Source organism: Chamaea fasciata, unplaced genomic scaffold, assembly GCF_029207755.1.
Source record: "Chamaea fasciata isolate MVZ Bird 193981 ecotype frontalis unplaced genomic scaffold, bChaFas1.0.hap1 SCAF_2, whole genome shotgun sequence".
In the NCBI taxonomy this organism is placed as follows: domain Eukaryota; kingdom Metazoa; phylum Chordata; class Aves; order Passeriformes; family Sylviidae; genus Chamaea; species Chamaea fasciata.
In genome coordinates, this window is record NW_027094087.1 from 37,896,052 (window position 1) to 37,919,844 (window position 23,793).

Below are 23,793 nucleotides of genomic sequence, written 5' to 3' on the forward strand. Positions count from 1 at the left end.
CACTATGCTGCTTGAACAAGATGTTCTTGTTAGTGCATATTAATTCAAACAAAAATTACCTTCTTGTCAGCAAACCGAAAGTGGCTGTTTTTAAATGCTCTCCAGTATTACTGAGCTGTGGATAATGCCATGTAAAAGAAGTCTCTTTTCCTTGCAGTCTACTAGTCCCAGTCATTCGGTTGCTGCCAACGTGCAGCACGTGCTGCACCTTATGAAACATCACAATAAAGCTTTTTGTAACCGGCACGTGGTGAACGACACTCCGCTAGCAAGGCCCAGCAATGTTGGTTGTCCTGCCAGCAGGAGCAGAAGGTCATCCCTGCCCATGGACTCCTCCTCTTCTCAGGAAGGAATCTCAGAAGTGTTGCTGACTTTACAAGATGAACTTGGACAGATGAATTTGTGAGTGTGGTATATTTCCTTCTGCAGATTATGAATGCAGGTGTTTCATATTTTTGCCTTGTTGCTTTGAACTTGGAAGGTTTTGCCTGAGAAAGTTCTTATTTTAGGAAATCTCTTGAGTGCAATCTTTGTCTTGCTGGCTGCAGAGGCTGTCAATTCTCCTTACAGTTAGAGGCTCTGCTAAACAGTCTGGACACCAGACCAGTGCTTATGTGCAGTAGTGTTAATTTCAGAAGAGGCAAGGGAGAAGTGTGGTCACAGCCTCAGTGCAGTGGGCTGTTGTGGTGTGGACCCAGCCAGCACAGGACCCTGCTGCCACTCTCACATCCCCACACCCATCCCTCCCCCATGTTGGAATGGGCAGGATTCACCCCTTATATTGTTCCATTTATGTCCTGCCCAAGCCCCACACTTTCCAATATGTCCCAGTTAACCACCATCACCTTTCCAGTCTTTTGATGTAGACACTCAGATGTCATTCCTGTAGTCAATGGACTATCCCTGTACTAGTCCATTGAGCTAACTTAGCCCATGACTTTGGACTCAGCTATTGTAACAGTCTTTCAGGGCAGGAAAAAGTGGTGGGTGAGTAGCTGAGTGGCTGAAGTGACTTGAGGGTGCTGGTAGATGAGAGACTGGACAGGACCCAGCCATGGGCACTCACAGCCCAGAAAGCCAAACGTGTCCTGGGCTGCATGCAAAGCAGTGTGGGCAGCAGGGCCAGGGAGGGGATGCTGCCTCTCTGCTCTGCCCTGGTGAGACCCCACCTGTAGTGCTGTGTCCAGTGCTGGAACCCCAAACATGAGAAGGATGTGGGCATGCTTGACTGAGTCCAGAGGAGGCTGACAGTCAGAGGGCTAGAGCATCCCTCTTTGGAGGACAGGCTGAGAGCTGGGGTTGTTCAGCCTGGAGAATAGAAGGCTTCAGGGAGAGCTCATTGTGGCCTTTCTGGGCTCAAAGGAGGCTACACGAGAGCTGGAGAGGGACTTTTTACAAGGGTATGTAGTATTTGCATGAGGGGTAATGGCTTTAAACTGAAAGATAGCAGACCTAGATTAGATATTAGGAAGAAATTCTTTACTTGAGGATGGTGAGGCGCTTCAACAGATTGTCCAGGGAAGGTGTGGATTCCCGTTCCTGGAAACATTCCAGGTCAGGTTGGATGGGGTTCTGGACAGCCTGTTCTAGTTGAAAATCTCCCTGCCCATGGTAGGGAGTTTGGAACTCCATGATTTTTAAGGTCCCTTCCAGCCCAAATCATTCTATCACCACCTGTTTTGACCTTCAGCAGCCCCACATCAGAAGGGTCCTCTGAGAGACAAGGCAGGGTAGACAGATGCTTCATTTCCATTGTCTCCAAGGCAGCTCTATGGAAAGCCTACTAGTACCCTTTTGAGTCCTTAAAATGCTCTTGCCTGAGACAGTCTCTGCCTAGGGTGCACAGAGCCTCTGGGCCAGTCACCTTGGAGTGCTTTTGTCAGGCTGGGTTCAGTCTCCAGGACCATCAGCTCTTGGGATGGCCCTGTCACTCCAGAAATACAAATGGCAGCTTGATGGCATTAGGGTACCCTGTGCACCAGGGTTTGCTAAAGCCTTGCACTGCCATGGGGCTGATGTGCCCAGGCCATCTGATCCACAGGGTCCAGTAAACCTCTCCTGTACCTAGCTGGAGACAGAGCTCCTCTAATATTGGTCCTAGGCTTCTCCATTTCCTGTAAAAAAGAATTAGAATGCCTTTCCATAGGGTCAGGGATAAGATCAGCCCTGCCACTCTGCTTGGGAACTGCCCACTGAAGACTTAAGCAGCAACTTTCCTGGAAGAATTCCTATTCGTGTTTGTTTTTTTCCTGCAATTCACGTACCTGTGCCTCTAGGCTTGAGGTGAAGGTTTTCCATCCCACTTCATGTTGTCCCTGTGGTCCCACAGGGAGACTCGGGATTCCCTGTGGTGTGTACCCTCTATATCTTGTCTTTAGTGTAGAAGGTAGCTTATTCTGCTGTGGTTTAATCAGCAACTCATTCCTATGCAGCTGCTCGCTCACTGCCCCCAGACGCAAATCCTCCCCTGATCTGACCGCCATTCAGCACTATGCTAGATCCCAGCACGGGGGGACCACCCTGGTTTTAACTCCCCTGGGATACTGCGAGTTTTCAGAGGCCGCTGTGAGCCTGGAGAAGGAGGGGAAGGTGTGGGACCGTGTCCCCTCTCCGGGCTGGCTGGGCCAGCAGGGAAGGAGAAAGTTGTAATTACAGCGATTCCCCAGTAGACGGCTCCCGCAGCGCGCGGAGCGCACCCATATTCCCCGCAGGAATTCCGTGGTTCCGCGGCACCATAAAGCAGCGTTGCGACCCACTGCTGTTAAACCAGTAAACCAATGCCTAGAAAAGATTTGTCTCCGTTCACTGTGGTCAGACCTGTCATTAACCCTTCATGGCACACGTTGGGTGCCAGAAAATACTGTTTTGGTTTAACCCCAGCTGGCAGCTAGGCACCACCCAGCTGCTTTCCTGCCTCTCTGCTCTGGTGGGATGGGGAGGGAAATCAGGAAAAGGAAAAACCCATGGGCTGAAACAAGGACAAGTTAGTAACCGCAGTAAAGTAAGATGTAACGGTAATAGTAATGAAAAGGGGAGAGAAATAAAATCCAAGGTAAAAAAGCATGTGATGTGTAATACCGTTGTTCCCCAACTGCTGACCGATGCCTGTCCCCAGCAGCAATTGTCCCCTCATGGCAAACTCCTTCTAGTTTGTATCCTGGGCATGATGTTCTGTGGTATGGAATATCCCTTTAGCCAGTTTGAATCAGCTATCCCACATATCTCCCTGTCTTATGCCCCTGCTCACTGGCATAGCAGGAGACACTGAAAAGCCCTTGGCTTAGGGTAGGTACTGCTCAGCAACAGTACTTAAAACATCAGTGTTACCAACGCTATTTTTGTGCTGAATCCAAAACACAGCAATGTAACAGCTACTAAAAATGAAAACTCTGTCCTAGCCAAAAGCAGGATCTGGACAAATAGTCAGTTAGAGGACAGCTTTGCTGGGTGTTTTGGTTCTCCTGGTTAACAGAACATGAATTGTTACTGTACTGCACAGCTGCAGTAGGTACAGATAAACAAAATACTAACTGACTGAGTGCTGAGATCAAGCTCTCAAGGGGTTATTTGGTCATTTTGAATATGCATTTTGAAATTGAAAGCCACTAAGGTTATTGAGACAAAATATTGCAGCAACCTGCCACCATGATGTGCTACTGTAATAATGCTGCAAACCAGCAAAACTGTTCTTACTGGTTTGTTATGGTGTGTTGAGCCTGTCTGGCTGCTGATGCTATGGTTTCCTAGAAGTGTTATTTCTGAATTTGGTACAAGATGTAGAAGCCAATGGAGCCTTAATGCAAACCTTGTCCTGTCTGAATTGTGTGCTAGTGATCACCAGCAGCTGTCAAAGCTCATCGAGGAAGCCCCAACTATTGCCGTGAAGGAAGAGCTGGAGAAGGAACTTGAGGCATTGGTGGCAAGGATGGAAGCAAAGACAGATCAAATCAGCAAAATTCGGAGGCATCGTTTGCAGGTGAGTTTCTTTTGCCTGTGTTCATGCTTATGTAGAGTTGCTGATGTAAGCATTGTTTTTTTATGTTATATCCTAATCTAGCAGAAATAAACCGAGTAGCATTGTCTAATTCTACCTTTGATGTTCCAAAGTTAGTCTGCATGCCTGCATCTATCCCAGTATTTTTGCAGAAACATCCTTTCTGTCACCTTTGTGCCCACTCTTCACCCTGTCCTGGACAGAGCTTTCACATCTGTTCTCACACTGTGTTTTACACTCCTCTTGTCCCTTGAACATTGTTGAACAGTTTTCCTTTGCTTGGAGTAAATGACTTATTTATGTTTTGATTAGCATTTTTTAGGACTCAAAATACCTATTTTGCTTATTTTACAACTTTCAGAATGTTTTGGATAGTGTCCTTTTCATTCAAGGCTATAAAACATACTGGTTCTCTGTTTTCTTTTGTCTTCATTAGTTTTAGTGAATTTCTTTCCAAGAACATAACCCCACATGTTTAATCTGGTTCAGTTCATATGAACCACGATTCACCCTCACCTGATGTAACTTACACACAAAACACATGCTGAGACCTGACATCCAGAATGGAGCTGTGAAATGCTTGCTGTCAGAAGCATTACTCACTTTTGATATCTTACCTTCAGAGGAACTGCTGCAGAGAAGCAGATGTGCTGTAGTTCCCAGCAGTAATGACGCTGCATGTGCTAATGGCAAAATTTTAGGAGCTGGGGTTTAGGAAAATGGCTGCATTCTGTCAACTAGGAGCAGGGAGCACCACCACCTGCAGAGAGGGGAGCTATAGAAGCCACCTGTGTTGTGGTTTGGGTGTATGCATGTGTCTGAACCTCAGACTGTCCAGTTCCCCGTTCAGTCTTTGCTGGGGAGTACTGAGACTCATATGCTGTGGTTTTACAGAGCTGTGTGTGGATACCACCTTTTCACCCCAGCAGAGCTCTGGTATCCTTTCAAAGCTACATCTCTGACAGTTACTAGCTATTAAAATTACTGGTATGTATGTAAAAAACCCCTTGTTTTGTTTTCTTTTTTAATCACTGGATGGTAATAGTGATAAATCAACTTTTTTCATCTGCATCTTTTTATGTTACATTCCTGATGGCATTGTTCCCCCTAATGACCTTCTCAGTTTTTAGAGCGGTGGTAGATCACTGTAAGCTAAACACAGCTTGAAAGATGAAACTATAACCATGCTTTGTAAGGAAAATAAAGGTGAGATAAGTGGTGGGATATTTTAGCTGATTGAAAGAATTGCTGAACAAAAACAAAAACAAGATCACTTCTTAATGTTTTTCTTTGGGCTTCTCTTTCAGCTAGAGAGACTTAAGAGAGAAAGCAAGCCCAGAAAGACTTCTGCTAAACAAATAAAAGACAGCAGGTTCCCAGTCAGTGAGGTTAAAGTAACAACTACGGTAACCACAAAAGGAAAGAATGCAGGTCCCATCAAAGTGAAGCCTGGAGAGAAGAGTCGGAAAAATCTTCAGTTGCTGAGAGACATGCAGACCATACAGACTTCACTACAGAAAGATGATATCAGCTGGGACTACTGACTCTTCTGCAGGAGATGTTCTTGAACCACCCTGGCCAAACTTACATTCTGGATCTAAAGCAGCTGCCTTTCTTGCTATGTGGAAGGACTGCTGTACGCTAAGCACATTTTTGAAATACAGGCTTACAGGCTCTTGGCTCTCCATCCCTGCATTTGATTGTATATATAATGGTCTAGCTTAAATCACATTCCATTTTCAAGGTACATGGCCAGTGAATCTTAACAATAGGGCTGCCCCAGTTCCCTGTGTTATGGTTCCAGCAGTCCCTCTGTGTTGTTCCAGCACACCAAGCACTGCACATTGACGTGGGTTGGTGTGTGTGTGATGTGCCAGTGCCATTTCATGCTGTTGATTTGGGAGGCCTCCCAGGATGCATCTTGTGTGAAAACAGTGCTGCAGCCCTATGTGTTGAGGGCTCTTGTCAGTTCTGTGTGCAGCTGCAATGACTCCATCTCTGGGAGTGTCTGAGGGAGAACAGGTAACCCCTTCAAAGGTGTTCTCTGGGGGTCACTTCAGAAGGTGTCCCTGTTTCTTGTTCTGCTATGTTGCATTAGCATCAGTGGATGTTTGAGTACTCAGAAAAGGAACAAAGTAACTTATGAATTATGTTGCTTAATGATCAAGTGAAATGTTTTCTACAGAAATCCTGCTTTAGGAAAAAGCTGTAGGATAGGGGGTAATACCCTGTGTCTAGCTGACAGCTTTGGGTGGTAGAGGAGAGAAACCACAAGTGTTTTTAACTGCAAGTGCCTCAGTCGTGCCATTTGGTCCTGACGTCTTGCTTTTAACTTGAAGTATGTGCTTTGATGAGCTATCAACTTTGGTAGTAGTGCAATTAAGTTTGTGCTCTGACTTGCACAGCTGATTAAATGTTATTTATTATGTTAATAATTTAAATAATTTCCTATTAATGGAATGCATAGAAGACCCAGATTACCTGTATATACAGTTGAAAAATAATAAAGCCAGCTTGCCTGATGAATGAATTGTGGGAAAGCTGCACTTCCTCCATATTAGCTGGGTGTTTGCTGCAGCACTGTGCCACAGCCAGTGGATTTTTCATGGCAAGGTGACCTCCCCCTGGTCAGGATGGTGAATGAGAGCTGCAGGTAAAGTTAGAGTCAGACTAGTCCACCCTTGCCTGTGGCTGAACAGGCAGGGAACGCTGCAGGAACTCAACACAGGCAGGAGGAGGTTGAGTTTGTTGCCTGCAGTGTAGGTGATCCACCCAACTTGTCTCCTTGCTTGTAAGGCACATAAGGTGTTAGCTGCTGCTGACCAGGTATAGTAACCACCTAAAGAGCAGTTCATGCCGGGATCCTGAATAATCAGTAGCTGAAACTTACACTCGGTCATTTTACTTGAGAAGGACTTTTGAGATAAGCTTGCTCAAAGATGGGTTAACTTCAGCATGACCTCAGGCTGTCCTCATGCAACTCCTTACTGGTGGAGGGCTTAGGAGTATTTTAGGCTCCATCCATGCTGCCTACAGTGAATGAATGAGGTGCCCAAGTCAGAATTAAGTCCACTGGGGTTGAGAGCATCAGGGAGCATCCACTGAGTTGATCACAAATCATCCCAGTGAATTTAGGCATAAATTACATCCAAAAATACGAGTCTTTTACATAGAAGTTACTGTGCCATTGCACTGTAAGGCGCAGAAATTGTGGTTGTTGTAGTTGTGAACATATTTCAGAATACTTTGAGTGAAAGACTTGCACAATTAAAAAAATCTGCACTTCATAGCGTGTTAGACAGTAGCTTCTGTGAGAGTTGGGGTTGTTTTTGCCTGGAGAGGAGGCTCTGGGGAGACCTTCTAGCACCTGAAAGGGTTATACGAGAGCTGGAGAGGGCATGTAATGATAGGACAATGGAGAATGGCTTTAAACTGAAAGAGGGCAAGTTTAGATTAGATATTAGATGTCAGGAAAGAAATTCTTTACTGTGAGGGCAGTGAGACACTGGCACAGGTTACCCAGAGAAGTTGTGGATGCCCCACCCCTGGAAGTGTTGAAGGCCAGACTGGATGGGGCTTTGAGCAACCTGGGCTTGTGGAAGGTGTCTCTACCCATCAGGGAGTTGGGACTGGATGGTCTTTAAAGGTCCCATCTAACTCAAACCATTCTGTGATTGTTTTTATAATACTGAGCAGCTCAGCACTGTATCTGTATTGGTACTGGTCTGTATGGGATAAATGAAACTTGTCCAAAGATGAATCTTGGTTTTCTGTCATTCAAGACTTCAGAGTTTCAGCATTAACAACTTGAAAGACCCCCTACAGAAGAATGAGAGAGGTTTGGATTTCACACAGTGAACTTGCAGTGCTATTTTTTTTTAATGTCTGTATGTCCTGCAAGTCCTTTGGAAACCACACAGTTGAAAATAAGGAACTTTATCCATTTATCTGTTTTTATTAGTGTTAAGGAAACCACACAGCTTTCATCAAGAAACAAAATATACACACACAGTCAGTTTGCTAATACAGAATAATGCTTTAAACGATCTTATGTAGTGATTGTACGTAAGAGCAGACCTGCCCTTTAACCTCAAAGCAGATCCAAGTCCTTAGAAAGTATTTTGTGTGGATTCTTTGCACTATTGAACTATAATGTGTCAGGCCACCCTACAACAAACGTGGTCATGCTGTGCAGCCTGTTACTGATCCTGTCAAAAGGTGACTGGGGATTTCTCAGTAAGCACGGTGTGGTGATTGCAGCAGTAGAGCAGGCAGAAGTGGAGACTGCAGAAGGAAATGACTGCTACCTGCTTTGGAAGGAATGTGGCTTTTGAAAGGCTGTTTCTTAGGTGGAAATGGGTCTACTCTTACACTCTCTCCAAAAATCCTTCTCTAGTGGAATAACAGCTGAGTGAAGCAGCTGACAGGTATATTAAACAGGTGCCCACAGTCTGGGATCCAGTCCTAAAAGAGCAACACAGGAACCCACACCAAACAGTACTCCTCCTCCTCAGCAGAGAGGTGGAGAAGCAGCCTGAAGACCTTGCACATACTTAACTACCTTTGCTCTAAGACCCCTCCTCTGAGACCCTGTGCTTACGTGTTTGGAAGAGCAAGGGGGCAGTCATGGTTGCACCAAGTGTGTGTTGTATCTCCTACAGTAAATTTTTGTATTAAAATTGAATTTCAGCTTGAGTTTAGTTGAGTGACACCAGTTCTTGAAGCAGACTATGAGGAAAAAGGTAAGGTTTAGAAAATGGCTAAGCTGTTCAGTCTGCCAGAAAAACCTAAAGCAGCAGTTGCAATGCAGGCAGAAAGGCGTCTTTGGTTGATGCACAGTTGCTTCCATTAGTTAGCAGAAAGCTGAAATACTGTAAGTACATCACTATAACCCTGCACAGAAGCATTAAAACTGCTAATCATGCTTACCCAAGCAAAATGTAGTGGCTGATCCCAGCAGTTTACGTGTGCCCCTTGGTATTCCACTACCATTTCCCCTGATGACTATGAGGCACTGGAGGCCAGGGGAGCTGTGGAAAGCCCAGGGGAGCCACACTCTGCTTCCCCCTCTGAAATAAAGGTGCTTAAGTGGCATCCTGGCACACCCACTGTAAACCATAAGTGAGACACTAAAGTTGCAGAGATGGAAGTAAACATTGTCCTACAAAATCAAGTCCTGTATTGTTGCTCCTCTGCCGCAGTGTTTTATTGGGAGAAGCTGCCCTTTCTTTAAATAAGGCATCATTTACATGGCTTCCTATGATCTAGGTTGAGGTGAAGGGAATGACTTGTTTCAGACGCTGCTGTTGCTTGTTTCCAGGTGTGCTGGCAAACACCCTCATTCACTCTCCTGTGCAGGAGGATGTGTGATGGCACAGCTGCATCTGAGGCTCCAATACAAAGTCAGGTTTGGCCTTTCCAACTTCTGAGCAGATGTTTTTCCTCCACAGTACTTCATGCTCGTGCACAGGCTCTTCAAGCCAAGTGATTTCCAGCACATCAGTGAACTAAGAGCAAGCTCCAGGCTTCTTACAGGTGGCAAGTGCAATTGGCTTGTATTATAAGCTAGCCACTGAGAAGGGTAATAATTGCATAGGGGGCCTTGTCTGTGTTGGCTTTTGCTTTAAGCTTTCTCTAGTGCTACAGTACTAATAAATTACCCTGGAGAGAAATAAATAAATAGGTTGGCATCTCCCAGGCACCATGCTGGAAATCCAGGAGGTTTCAGAAAAGCTGCCCCCCTTGGTCCTGGGAAGGTAGTCAGCAAAAAAGAGTTCCTATTATACAACTGTCTGTACGGGAGCGACGCACTGTGCGGGAGAGCCAGCTCGCTCCGACGATGAGGTGGAACGGTTGGTGATTTCTCTCTGCAGCTCCTCCACTTTCTTCTGCAGCTCAGCCCGCTTGGCCAGGAGCTCCTTGTAGCGATTGTGAACAGGTTCCTGCAAGGAAAGGTGTAGCTGAGCATGAGGAGGTCAGCGTGGAAGTGGGAGACTGAGGCACAAAAGTGTTGCTGACCTTACAGACAGCTATGAGGGAAGGAGGTACACGAGTATCATCAGTCTCCAGCCCACAGGTACCTGAGTGGTTGCTTTGGCTCTGGGCTGCTCATTTGGATCCAACATGCACAGTGCATGGCTAAACAAAACAGTCTGTACATGTTTTGAAAGATGACAGTTACCAAACTCTGATCTCTGACATTTCTGAGGGATACTGGCCATGGCATCTCAGCCTAGACATAATTTCAGGGGCTTGGGAGGAAAAAACCCAGCCAGATTCCTGTAAATATTTTCACACAATTCTGACTGTTTAACAGTCAGTACTGCAAAGTGTTTGCAGGGTTCCTGTCTCTAATGCCGCAGATCTGCAAAACTGTAACCTGCAGATGGGCACTGAAGCAATTGGGAATTTTTGTCCCTTCCTACTAAAAAGTGATGTCAGCATTCAGGGTCATGCTTAGACTGACTGTCTGAGGTGCCTGCCCTGGGCAAGCCAGCTTCTTTGCTGGCCAGCTTCCCTGCTGGCTGGGGTCAGACCCCTGTGTCTCAGGCAGGTTCCCATCACCAGTATTTTAAATATAGCCCCAAAATTCCTATCTCTAACCCCACATCCAGAGAAGTCTTAGGTGTTTTAAGATCTTTTGTAAAGAGAATTCAGATCATTTTTTCCCACAGTCTAAGTGAGAAATTTCCCAGACTGCTGAGAATCTTCAGCTCCTGCAGATTTCACAAGGTGGTGATACCCAGCTGGGCAACTGCACTAGGCAACTCTGGGTGGTGCTTGCTCTTGCTGGCATTTGAATTTAGGCGTTTGTTGTCAGATTTAACCAGTGGCGGCATAAGTTTGTACGCTACCTCAAGGCCTTGACCCCCAAAGTACCAGTATTGGTACCAGCAGAGAGGGAAGCAGCAGTAGAAAGGGGCGTACCTGAGGCTTCATCCGGGGGTTCCAGCGGATGTAGTAGCCCACCCACAGCTCCAGGTGGCGCATGCTGGCCACGGGATACAGGACGTGGTTGGAGTAGCTCACGTACAAGGGGTTAGTAAAGTCTTCCAGTTGGCTGTTGATGTAAGACCAAAGTGATACAGTCTTTTTTGGAAGGCTCTGTAAGGGAAGGGGGTGGAGGAGGCTTTATTTGCCACACGAATCCCAGCTATCTACAAACTATAGCAGCACAGACATATGCCTGTCATTAATAGAGTTGGTTGTTTTCTGTAGCTTAAACCGCCCCGAAACTGTTCTTTTGATGTGGTGATTGTACTCAAAGCACATGGATGCAGGCAGGCACACGCACCCTGGCACAGAACAACCACTCTGATCCACCCAGCTGTCAACACAGACCAGGAATCACCATTGCTACAGCAAGGGGACACTGGCATGCAGACTCCCAGTGCTTTAGTTAAACTTCACTTCTCTGAAGTGCTTCTGCAGGACTTGCTGGAGTATTTAATTGCAAAGGAAGCAAAGAAAACATGTGACTTAGGCCCTGATCTAGTGGAATAATTAAGCCTGTGAATACTCCCACTGAAACCAGTGCTGAAGTACTTTCTAGATTAAGTACTTCACTAGGCTGAGGCCTTTAAAAGAAAACCCCAAACCCATGTACAAACAGCATGCAGATTTTCTTCCCTGGAAATTACAATTATCCAATCACTGTGGACTCCAGAGAAACAGGGACACTGATTTCACTGTAGTAAAATGCCATCACTCTTATTTTCCAGCTAGTTTTTAAGATTATTTTTAACTCATGTTCTATCAAATGTAATCACATCAGGTCCACACAGCACTGCCCTCGTGTACCTCTGTGTTGTTTGGTGCAGCCTTTGGTGACAGAATGCTTCACCATCAGGTAGGTGAGATGGAATGAGTGCCACTGTTCTAATTCCAGACTGGGTCTGGATGTACCCATCTCTACACTCCTCCCTGCGCAAACAAACTTCGACCAGACTGTAGGGCAGAGCTGGCTTGTGGCAGGACAGAGAGGCATGTCCTTAATAATAGTAGGAGAGTTGTCTTCTCCCAGGAAGATGAAAGCACAGCAAGAACACACATAAAGACCAGTTACTTGCTGTAGCCTGTGTGTGCAGAATGACAGCACACACTAGGTAATTAAAAGCACCCTAAAGGGACCACTTCAAGGAAAAGGCATGACAAAAAAGGACCAGTTCCCACAGAGAAGGTCACAGTAAACTGAAGTTCAAAGCAAAACTGCATTTCCACTACCTGGGAGACACCAGGAGCTATTCAACCACTAGTGACTAACTGGAAGTAGACAGAGTGTCCAGAAGGGAGGAGGTGTTGCTCTGAAACATGAAGACTCCAACAGACAGCAGTTTATGCAAAGAGGAAAATCCCTTAAGTCCCACCTGTTCAGAAGAGGCCTTGGCATTTCCCAAACTCACACCTACAACTATCTCTGAGTGAGAAACCAGCTTCTGTAGCAGTATCTGGCCAGCTAAAGCAATCAGAAACAGGCTTTTACCTCGGAGAGAAGCTGTCTTACCTCCTTCACTCTCTGCTGCTCACTGCTGCACAGGAAGGTCCCAAACAAACAGCTGTACAGGTGATCCAGGATGGTGATCAGGAAGTACTCATTGAACTCAAATGCTGTAGGAAACTTTGGGCAGAAATAGAAAATTAGGTTGCGATTTTAAAACAGGAGAATGAACTTTCTCCCACGCTGTGGTCTTGGAGTTGGCCTCTGGATTTCTAGAACAGGAGAATGTGCCCCTGTTCCCTGCCTGGCTGGATATTCAGGGTCATATTTGCTCCTTCCAGGAGCAAGAGTTTCCCTCTTGGAAAGCTGCTTTGCATGTGCAGAGGAATTTTGAGCAAAAGCCAGAGGTCTGAGGGGTTAGAGCACTGTGTTTATATACACTCAGTGCTGCTTCAAATTGAAGCTTGCCCTGCTATGCCTGTCCCTCACAACAAGCCATGCAGCCAGACTGTGAACGAAAGGCACACGTGAAATAAATACATTCAAAAAGTGGAAATTTCCCAGGGTCAAATGGAAATAACCTGGGTGCCTGACACAGCCTGTCCCAGAGGGAACAGCAGGGAGGCACCTTGTGACAGAGGTCAGCAGGAGCAAAAGGTCTATGGGCACAGGCTGTGTTTGTGGCCAGGTTCTGTGCAGAAACAATCTGACCTGAGACAGGGACAACTGAAACTCCACAAAGGGTCAGTAAGAATAAATGCAGTGAACTGCAAAGACATGCAGGGGTGGTGGAGAGGAGAGCAGGAGGCCTTCCTCCCTCACAACCACCCTCCTCTTCCCAGGCTACCCTAGTTGTGACATCCTGACCTCACCAGCTGCAGGTCAGGATGCCCAGCTGTAGGAGCATTCCAAGGAGACCACAATGAAAGTGACTTTCAATGATGGTAAAGCCTCCTCTTCTCTCTGCATGGATGTGGTACAGTGCCATATGTAGTGCCACACTTTTCTCCCATATATAGTGCCATCCTTCTCTTTCATTCCTCCTTGTTTAAACCAGGGTGGGCCTAGCCTTTTTTTTGGTGAACTGCCTGACCATAGCTGACTTTTGTGTCACAGAAGAAAAAAAGAAAAAACCTTCCAGGTTCCACGTGACTGGGGAAAAACCTCCCAGACACAGGGGAATCTCTCCTGGACTGTACCTCTGCCATGCCTGGTCTGAAGTGAGGCACTCAGCTCTGTACCTCACATTATGAACTGGGAGCAGTACATTTTGCCTTCAGAAGAAGTTAAAATGGAGCATGTTACAGGATCAGCTTGCGCAGAAGCACCAGGGATCTGCTGCACCCACCACGCTAGGGACTTATATTAGCAGGTGCTTTCAGACTCTTTGCTAAACAGACTCCCTAAAAGCCTGCTGCCAGAATCAAGGCAAGAGTACAAGTCCAGGAAAGAGAGGCTGCACAGGTTAGCTTGGAAATCATTCCTGTGTCCAGACACTGTGCCATGTCTTGGTGCACTGGCTCTGTGGACACGGGTGCCACCCAGCAGTTTACCTGTCTTGTCATTTGCCAGACACAGTCGATGAACTGCAGGAAGACGGGAGAGCGATCGGCATCCGCGTGGTTCTTGTCCCCGTGGCCAACTCTCTGAAACAGCAGGACAAAGAACACAAGTCACACAGGGCTTCATGGGGAAACTGCTGAGGTCTGCTCTCAGTCACCGAAACCGCTACCAACAGCTTTAAAAATCTTCAGATGAGTCCTGATATTGCCTTGTCCATATCAGTGGGTAAAGGAGTAAAGGACAGACACTCTCTTTGTCTTTGAAGTGAAAATTCTTTATGGGGATATTTTCATGCTAAGTTAAAACAAGAGTTGTTTGAGTTGAGGCTCCAGATGCTATGCTGGCACTGATTTCAGTTAATAGCTAAAGTTCAGAAGGAAAAAAAATGAGAACGATTTTTGCTTCAGTTGCAGCTGTTGTCCTGGCTACTTCAGTAGTAGAGGGTGCGAGATGCAAACACTACCTACAGGCACGGCATGCGGCGATAACCATCACGCAACACCTCGCAGCTTCCAAGAGCTGTACAAACACCAGCCCAGCCCATCTCCTGCCACCTCCAGAGAGGCAGCAAGGACAGTATTCCCAGAAGCAGGCCTTCAACCCTGACCGTGCTGTGTGGCCAACACATGTGAGGCACGACTCCTCAGAACTGGCGGAGTACTCTAATGGTTATATATTACCCCAGAGCCCCAAGTACTGTACAAAGAGAAAACAAGAACATGTAAGTATCAGAGATTACTAATACTGTTCTCCTCTCACCAAAGGAAATCACTGTCAGTATCTTCCTTGCCTAGACAGTGAAGAAGCTAAAACACTCCTTGTTCAAATACCAGATAACAGGTTTTGCTGCAGCAGAACCTCAGCTGATTTAGTGCCTCAGTTTCCCTACCTCCCTCAGAGCATTTGACAGTGCAACCCACCCCTGCAAATGCTGTACACAGACCCTGTTCTAGCCTTTGCAAAATTAACAACCACTAGAGAACAGCTACGAGCAAAACACAATAGAAACAAGGAATGAAAGGATACTACTGAAAGGCTCTCTCCATCAGTGCAAACCATAACAAACTGCTGGATCACAAGCCCACATAGCTGCCTCTCAGCCAACTTCAAGGGCACAACCACAACCTGCTCTTGGTCCAGGCTCAAACTGCTACTCTTTCACCTAAATAATTAGAAGCCTCTCCAAAAATAAAGTGTGCCTGAAGAAAATGTGAGGTCAAGGCTATAAACAAATTCCCCAATGTCTTCAATACCAAAGCATTTCTTAGATGATGGTGCTCAAGCAGTCTGAGAAAATGAACTGAACTGGAAAGAAAGACAAAACCCCCCCCCCAGTGGTCTCTGCCAGCTCCCAGCAGAAATGCCAGCACTGAACCCAAAGTTAGTTTAGGCCTAAGCACAAGAACATGACATTATCAGTCAGACACCTGAGATGTTTAAATACCCCTGTTTCTGGTATCTAACCAATACAGTCCCAAAGAGGTTAAGAGATTAATGGAATTATAGGTAGAAAACAGTAACATCAGCGTTCACCTCTCTTCTGTGAGTTCAGCCAGTAAATTTCTCACAGGAAATGGTAAACTCCTCTGAAATCCTTCAGGAGGGACAATAATTTTCTGTTCAGTGCCTTCCATGGGCTAGTGACTCACCAGCTGGAATCTGTGGCCAAAGCTCAGCCACTCCTTCTCCACGAGCACTTCAAAGCCCCTGATGGTTCTGTAGTAGCCATCCAGCATGAGCAGGGCCAGAGAGGTGAGCTGGGCTGTCCGGTCCCAGCCATCGCTGCAGTGCACAACTACAGATGTCTTCCCTGATTCCACTTTGTCAGCAATCCGAAGGGCTCCAGCAAGAATGAGCTAGGACAAGGGAAAAAACAAATTACAAAATCTCTTTGGAACAGAAAGGATAAATGAAAAATGGCTAGTGACAGCACAGGACAAACCAAGGGCTCTGCTTGCCTCAAGGAGAACGGTAAATCAGTTCCAACTACTTTATAACTAGGACAGCAAACTGGTGAACACATTTTCTGTTCCAGCAAGATGACGACACATCTAAACTGTAGCGTAGGCACAACTCTAGAAGAGCCCTTGCATAATGTTCAGTCCTTGGACAAGTCAAGATTTAAATGCAGGAGCATTTTGTGTCTGGCAGGAATTGCCATCACCTTGCAGCTGCCCCAGGAGCAGATCTGCCCCTGTCTGCCTCAGCCGAGCAACAATCTAAGCTGGCCAGTTTTAGAACAGAAAGAACATTATTTGAAAACCACCATCTGGAGAAGCCAAAACATTTTCCCTCCTTATTCTGACTCTGCTTGGATTCCTGAAAGGCTGAAAGGGCCCCAAACTCCCAGCATTTGCTTGTCTGGACCAGACAATAACGCCAGGATGTCAAAGAGCTGAGTCAAGAACTTGGAAATTCTGTGACTTTGGAGTTCTAAGCAGAGCTTTCACAGTTACACATCACTTTACTTCTGAAACACCGTCTTTCAGTATTTCAGCCCCCTCTCTTGTCCCTCTTCTCGTCTCCTTAAGATTCCTCACTCCAAGAAACTGTGGTTTTAAGCACTTATAGATGGAAAACAAATTCTAAGTCTTTAAATTTACAGGAATTGAGAATCTTGGAGTAAGCTCTGGACATCCTTCCCAGACTGATAGGGACTTGTGGCTGCTCAGTCACATGCAGTGGATGCAGACATGCCTACCTTGATATGCTCTAGCCAGTGAGTTGACTCTAAATTAGACAGCCAGTGAGTCTCCTCGATATTGGGATACACAATTTCTTTCAGTTTTCTCAGCGACTCTCTCATAACATGAATGTTGTGAATGTCCAGGAACACTAATTCTGCATTCTGATAGGCATCCTCGCTCTCATAGCCCCCTCCTTTAGCCTGAAGAACAAAATTCACATAGAAATCATTAAGCAAAACCATATTTTGTACTTTATCAGTCATTTGTCCTGAGCAAATAGCAGCTGATAAAATACCACAGTGGCTGGGCTATCTAAGGCAAGCAAAACCCAGTGGCTTTATCTTACAGCTGGGAGCAAACATGTACAGGCACACACTTTGTGTCTCTCTTCTGCAATACCTAATGAATGCTATAATTTTTACCAAAGAATATCACATTACAAGCCTTCTTTTCCTCTGTAATTATAATTTATCCCCATTCAAGCTGTTAACTCATTACATTCGCTAATCTATCATTTAAAAATTTACCATACTATTACAGAGGAGGATAACCCACACACTAATTGCCTTTTCTAAGTAGTGGGAAAGGCAGATTAAAAAAAAAAAAAAAAAAAAAAAAGATCTTTACTGTAACAAAGCAGTTCCACCATTAAAACAAAGTTTAAAGTGATGGCATGCAACACAATTTTTTAGAAAGGTAGAATGATGGACCCTGGGAACAACTGACCTGTCAGCCTCACCTCTGTGCCTGGCAGGATCATGGAACAGATCCATCCAGAAGATGTGCTAGGGTACATGGAGGACAGGAGGGTGATTCAGGATCGCCAGCATGGCTTCACCAAGGGCAAATCTTGCCTGACCATCCTGGTGGCCTTCTATGATGGAGAGACTACAGTAGTGGACAAGGGAAGGGCTATGGGAGTAATCTACCTGGACTTCTGTGAAGCCTTTGACACAGTTCCTCAAAACATCCTTCTCTCTAGACTGGAGATGATGGGCAGACAGTTTGATGGATGAGAAGTTGGATAGTCACAGGTGGAGGGTAGTGGCCAATTGCTCAATGTCCACGCACCCTGAGGAGTCCGTATTGGGCCTAGTGCTCTTTAAAATCTTCATCAGTGACACAAACAGAAGGATCAAGTGCACCCTCATCAGGTGTGCAGATGACACCAAACTGAGAGGTACAGCTGACTCTCCTGAAGGATGGGGTGCCATCCAGAGGGACCTGGACAAGCTCGGGAAATAGGCCGACGGGAACCCCATGAGTTTTAACAAGACCAGGTGTCAGCTGCTGCACCTGGCGTGGAGCAACCCCTGGTATCAGCACAGGCTGGGGGAAGAACAGATCAGGGCAGCCCTGCCCAGAAGGACTTGGGGCTGCTGGTGGGTGAGAGGCTGGACAGGACCCAGCCATGGGCACTCACAGCCCAGGAAGCCAAACGTGTCCCGGGCTGCAACCAAAGTAGTGCGGGCAGCAGGGCCAAGGAGGGGATTCTGTCCCTCTGCTCTGCTCTGCTCTGGAGAGACCCCACCTGCAGTGCTGGGTCCAGCTCTGGGGTCCCAGCACAGGAAAGACAGGGACCTTTTGGATCATATCCACAAAGATGATCAGAAGGTCTTGAGCACCTTTCCTGGGAGGAAAGGCTGAGAAGGGAAGGCTCTGGAGAGACCTTATAGAAGCCTTCCAGTACTTAAAGGAGGCTTATAAGAAAGATGGGGATGGATGTTTCAGTTGGGCCTGTAGAGATAGGACAAGGAGTAAAGGTTTGAAAGTAACAGAGGGAAGATTCAGACTAGACATAAAGAAGAAATTTTTCACAATAAGGGTGGTAAAACACGGGAGCAGGTTTCTCAGAACACTGGTAGATGTCTCATTCTTGGAAACATTCAAGGTCAGGTTGGACAGGGCTCTGAGCCCTGTTAGAGGAAGCAGTCTTTCAATGTGAATTGAAAAATACACAAGATCCAGGGTGCTAGAGTCTGACCTCAATACTACTCCATTTTTTTCCCCTTCCATTCTCATTTCCCATTGTAAAATAATATAATGGATTGTCAGCAGTCACACTGATATCTTACACCTACCAGTGCAGGTATAAAAGTCTGTCTAGAGAATCAGATCATTGCATGCAGACTTCTTCTGCAGTGGAAAACCCTTTTGTGATCCTTAAGAATAATATGAAACGGTGGTGGGAAATGTGCTCTAAATGATTACATTTCCAGTTTTAGACAGAGGAAAAAGTGCCCAACCTTATTGGCTACAGCATTCACACTAGGCCTTGCATCAAATATGAAGATTTTATGGGACTGGGCATTAGAATCCATGATGGCTTGAAGGTACTTTTCATCTTCCTTGCTCCTCTTGCCACTCACTCCCACCATGGGCTGGCTACAGCGAGTGATCGTTGCTTGACTTTCTGGGTGAATCCATGACAAGACCTTTGGAAACAAATGGAAAATAAATAAAGGAAAAATTGGATTCGTTAAACCACTGAAGTTAATTACCTGTAATGGCTTGCTTTGGGATCCTATATCAGTGGGTTCCAGAAGGCTGGATTCTATTAAATTACAACTGAATGAAAGAAAGAACTTTTCTGTTCTTATTCATTCTGGCAGCATTCCCAAAGTTTGAACAAACAAAAGGTGATCAAATTGTTTAAGTCTGACTTTTAAATATGATGCAGACTGTTCTTCTGGCTGTTGTGTGAGTCAGTATGTGGGCTATGCCTTACTTTATGTTACACAATGTAGAAGTTACACACTTTAGGAACAGACTGAATTTTCTACAGACTTGAGGAGTAAACCAGTACATTTTCAGTTACTTCTCAAATAATCCTGGTAACAATGTGCTTTGTCTTAATTTCATTAAATAAGTGCTCTCATCAAGACTATCACTACGTATTTCTCTGTCCTGAAAGTCAGAGTAGGCCAGACAATTGTAAACAGCCAAACAGGGCTGCCTTGTGTTTCCCAGGAACTGAACTGAGATTTGGTCTGAGTTGTGCTCAATTATCTTATCTTCTAGTTTTGGTTTAGTCTACTTCTCTTTCACAACAGTAGTTTCAGCAGATACTGTTGTTTTCCATGTCCTCAAACACGCTGTTGTCACTTTTATTATCCGCTGACCATTTATTTGCTCCCTGGAATCCACTCAGCTTGATCTTGGTATTACTTATTGCCCAAAGGTATGCGTAACAAAACCACATCAAAGTGGCTTCTTCTGTCCCACTCACTGGTATGCGTCCTCTGGATCTGAAGGATGCCACTCTCTTTAATTCCTCGTCAGGAATGTTAACAGGCACAGCTAGAATGGCAGGGTATGTATCACACAGCTCATAGCGCTCATTAATCTTGGTCAGCCTCCAGCTTTCATTGGGAATTCCCTAAAGAGGAAACTGCAGGTTAGCAAATGAGTTGCTCTGAGACCTCAGCACAGACAAATCCCCAGACCTGAAATTCAAGGCAAATTTTGTTAATGAAGGACATTTAGGGCTGGCACCTGGGAATGAATTACCTAGGAAACCTGCATTTCATGTCTCTCCCCAGAGAAGTGGATGTTTTGCTCAAGTCACTGATGAGCAGGAAACTTCAGGCAGGGTCACCTATGGCAAAGGAACTGTGGAGGCTACAGATGTAGCAACACAAGTGGTCGCCCAAGCCCATCTTTAAGATACCTCCTGGTCTCATCATGAGCTTACACTAGAGCCAGGAGCAGGACAGAATGGGTGACACAAATCAGTTCCCTCATGGCACTTAGTTCAAATGTGCTGGGTGAAAACTGGGGATACAAAGTGGAATTACCAGACAGGATGGAGGGGAGGGGGAGAAGGGAGAACAGGCAATGAAACACCCCCAAAAATCAGCCTGATTTGGGCTTAGTTCAGAGTTTGTGGCACAACTGTGCAAACCTCTAAAAACACCAACTAAACAATTGTATGTCTCTGTTTGCATGCCTGTATGTCATGTGCAACTGCCATGTTTCCATCACACTAAGCTCTCTGGTTGTACTAAGGTCTTGGGCTGGGAGGGCATGGGATCTCCACACACACATCATAGAGCTCAGCATGCCGTGATGGGGAAGCCACTCAACAGCTTCCCAGAAAACAAGCTCCAAGTAACACCTGAAGCACAATGGGGACGACCCTGACAACCTGCAGACATGGTTTGGCTGATGTTGGGAGGGAAGAGAGCAACAGGGAGTGGCTGGTGCAGCTGCCTGCAAGGGGAGATTTAAACAGACCCCTACTGCAGCAGGGGTGAGCAGTGACACAAAGCATCTCTGTGGGGAAGACACATCTGCTGCAGCAAACATGGCCAGGCTGTGAAGCACCGAGTGTGTTTTAGGGGAACATCAACTCTTTACACAATGCAGGGCTCTGTTCTAATGAACAATACTTCATTTTAAAGGAGGGTGGTGGGATACTGATTCCCGCTGTGGCGACTCTCACAGGAAATAAACGACACATCTGACACGAGTCAGATGAGCTGTGATAATTATGGCTGACCCACACTGACTGCAGCCAGCTCCCCATCCCAGTGGTGAGTCATGCTGTCAAGAGAGGTCATGGTTAGAAATCTGAGGGGAGGCCAGATCTTCTGTCTAGTATCAGTCACACACCCTGCTTCGTGAACCACTGCTGTCCTTTGGCCCTCCCCAGGAAGGAAATGTTACTACAAGGATCACCCCAAAAGCCTGAAGGAAAGCTATTTTTGGCACTGTGAAGCCAAAGAATTGGCAGAACCAGACAACAAGCAGCATGTATACACAATTCCAAGTTTACTGATGGGTAAAACATGCTCAGAGGTCTACCTGCTGTACACAGCAAACATGGAATGTGCTGGGCCCACCAGCTCTGCTGCCAGCCAGGCGAATAGCTAAACTCTTGCCAGTGACCAATCTGTTTACTACCTGGAAGTGGACTAATGGCAAATTAGTTCTCAGTCCTGTCCTAATAAGCACATGCAATGGATCCATAAGCAACTCCTGAAAATTTCACCTCCCCAAAATCTGAATGAAAATTATGCTGTCAGCACAGTCTTGGCAAGAAAAATGGGAGCTAACAAGCAGCTACGTGGAAGAAAGGCTCTTTTTCATTTTACCCTGCAACTCTACCAATGCTCATGGAGACGACCGAGGAGCGGGCACTGAAAAGCACCCTCTTCACAGTGCTGGGAAGTGTGGCTTCAGAACACACTGCTTGGGCCAGAACTGAACCCTAAAGCTCTCCAAAGCTCTTTCAGCCGCCACACTGACAAATTTGAAGGAAATCTTTCCTCTGCAATAGCCCAGACCAGAAAAATCCATGACAAGCGCTCAAAGAAAAAAAAGATGCTGTGTGTCAGCGTTCAAATTTCTTTTAACTCATGGGGAATGTGTCCTTCTCCCTGGCCCAGGAGCCTTGAATCACAGCACCACCCAGAATGCTTTGGATTCGGATCGTGACTTTAAGGACTGGAAGCAAATAGAAATAAGCCAAGTGGACTAGAAGAGAAGCTGAATTTTCATCTTCCCTGGATGTTTGCCATAATGCAGTGTAGCTTCTGCATTTATTCGTGCTCCTTCAGATTTGCCCTCTCTCCATCTGGAATCAATAGAAAAAGCTAAACGTGATATAAAGCACACTGGTATTTCCTCATCTAAGATGCATTTCACTACTTCCCGGTAAGTTGTAAGCACCCAAAAGCCTACTATGAAACCAAACTGTTACAGATGTAACTCAATAAGCCTCTGCAGGCTCAGGAGTGGCTCTGGGTGCTGCCTGCCTGTGCACCTGCAGGAGGAACTCAGACATGCCTCGCTAAAAGCAGGTTGTGATCATCCTGAAGCTGCCTGGGCACATGGCATGTCCACATTAGTGACCAGAGATTTCTACACAGGTCTTCTTGCAGGTAAATTAATGCTGCTAGCAGCCCCTGATTTTAGAGGAATTCATATCTCTGGTGGCTGCCAGAGGGCAAACTGAGGAAGCCAGCAAAGTCACGTGTATATCATAAATTAAATATACCCTTGACTGTTCTCACTGAGCCCAGCTGAACCAATGCACCTCATATCCGTACTAATAAACTCATTTATCCTCCAAACAGGACATTTTGATCAAACTGCCACTGGTGATCCTTGCCTTGCATCACAGTACCTTTTGTGTGTGGCTAAAGATGCTCAAACACACTCACTCAAAAGATAGGTGGTAACAGCCTGGTCTGTAGCTATGCCTGAAACTTGTCCCCTGTGCTTGGGAACATTCCTTACAACTGTATCATCTAACCACAGAGACACAGCTTTTGTGTCCTCTCCACACACAAACTAGACTTGGTTTCCCTCTAGATAGACATTCATGTTACCGTAATGACTTGGGTTTGATTATTACTTGATTGACACTTGATGTTGTAAAAGATGGAGTTTCTTTGTTTTCAGGGAAAAACTGTTGAAGCCACACTAGCACAGCACTGACATCACCACCTTGCAAAGCACATGGTTAAGGTTAAGCTCATGAGGATCCTTCACTGAGAGGAAAAAATTAATTTCCACACTGTAGTTACACGCAGTCACACCTCTCTGTGTGATCAGGCGGATGCACTCTGAGCTTAGATATGTAAGTACACCTTGATCTGCAGCAGGCAACACAGGGTACAGCTGCAGAGCCAAGCTGGTCCCTCTGCCATTTACTGAGCCCAGGCTGTGTCCACTCAGCACCAGAGAGCTGTGATCTGTTCTGCAGTAGAGACATACCCAGCATAAGCAGGACCTCAGTTCAACCATGGGACGTTTAACAGTTCAATCCTCACTTTGCTCCCCTAAGTTACACCCAACAGTTCTCTGGAGGATGATGTTATCAAGCTCTACCTTTCCCACTCTGCTTGTATACTATTTCTGGGCACTTCTTTTATCCTAAAAACAGGTCAGTTCTTCTGAGTTATTAATTTCTACATGTTTTCTCTGAAAGCAGCAACCACAGCCCTACACTGTGGCTCCCCAGTAGATATGACCAGAGCAAAGGATATTAGACAAGAATGACTTCTGTAGGGAAACATCAGACAACTTCACAACCTCTTGTAATATTTTCCAAATGCTCCCCACCTTATTAAGGAAAATAAAGCTTTAAGTTACTCCAAAGGCAT

The 23,793-nt window shown here is 45.8% G+C and overlaps 2 protein-coding genes across 8 annotated transcripts in view; one reads left to right on the forward strand and one right to left on the reverse strand.

Annotated features, from left to right (window-relative positions):
* The window catches only part of CEP57 (centrosomal protein 57), a 30,374-nt gene extending 23,854 nt beyond the window's left edge, over positions 1 to 6,520 (forward strand). For all 3 annotated transcript variants that reach the window (XM_066175721.1, XM_066175723.1, XM_066175722.1), the window contains 3 exons: positions 158 to 402; positions 3,832 to 3,976; positions 5,302 to 6,520. In XM_066175721.1, coding sequence (XP_066031818.1) covers positions 158 to 402; positions 3,832 to 3,976; positions 5,302 to 5,538 — 627 coding nt within the window. In that variant the 3' untranslated portion in view covers positions 5,539 to 6,520. The remainder of the gene's footprint in view (positions 1 to 157; positions 403 to 3,831; positions 3,977 to 5,301) is intronic.
* Positions 6,521 to 7,834: 1,314 nt separating this feature from the next.
* Positions 7,835 to 23,793, reverse strand: part of MTMR2 (myotubularin related protein 2) — a 63,091-nt gene continuing 47,132 nt past the window's right edge. For all 5 annotated transcript variants that reach the window (XM_066175716.1, XM_066175719.1, XM_066175717.1 and 2 more), the window contains 8 exons: positions 19,911 to 20,060; positions 18,928 to 19,116; positions 16,696 to 16,881; positions 15,644 to 15,850; positions 13,985 to 14,077; positions 12,498 to 12,611; positions 10,922 to 11,098; positions 7,835 to 9,936 (listed from right to left, as the gene is read on the reverse strand). In XM_066175716.1, coding sequence (XP_066031813.1) covers positions 9,775 to 9,936; positions 10,922 to 11,098; positions 12,498 to 12,611; positions 13,985 to 14,077; positions 15,644 to 15,850; positions 16,696 to 16,881; positions 18,928 to 19,116; positions 19,911 to 20,060 — 1,278 coding nt within the window. In that variant the 3' untranslated portion in view covers positions 7,835 to 9,774. The remainder of the gene's footprint in view (positions 9,937 to 10,921; positions 11,099 to 12,497; positions 12,612 to 13,984; positions 14,078 to 15,643; positions 15,851 to 16,695; positions 16,882 to 18,927; positions 19,117 to 19,910; positions 20,061 to 23,793) is intronic.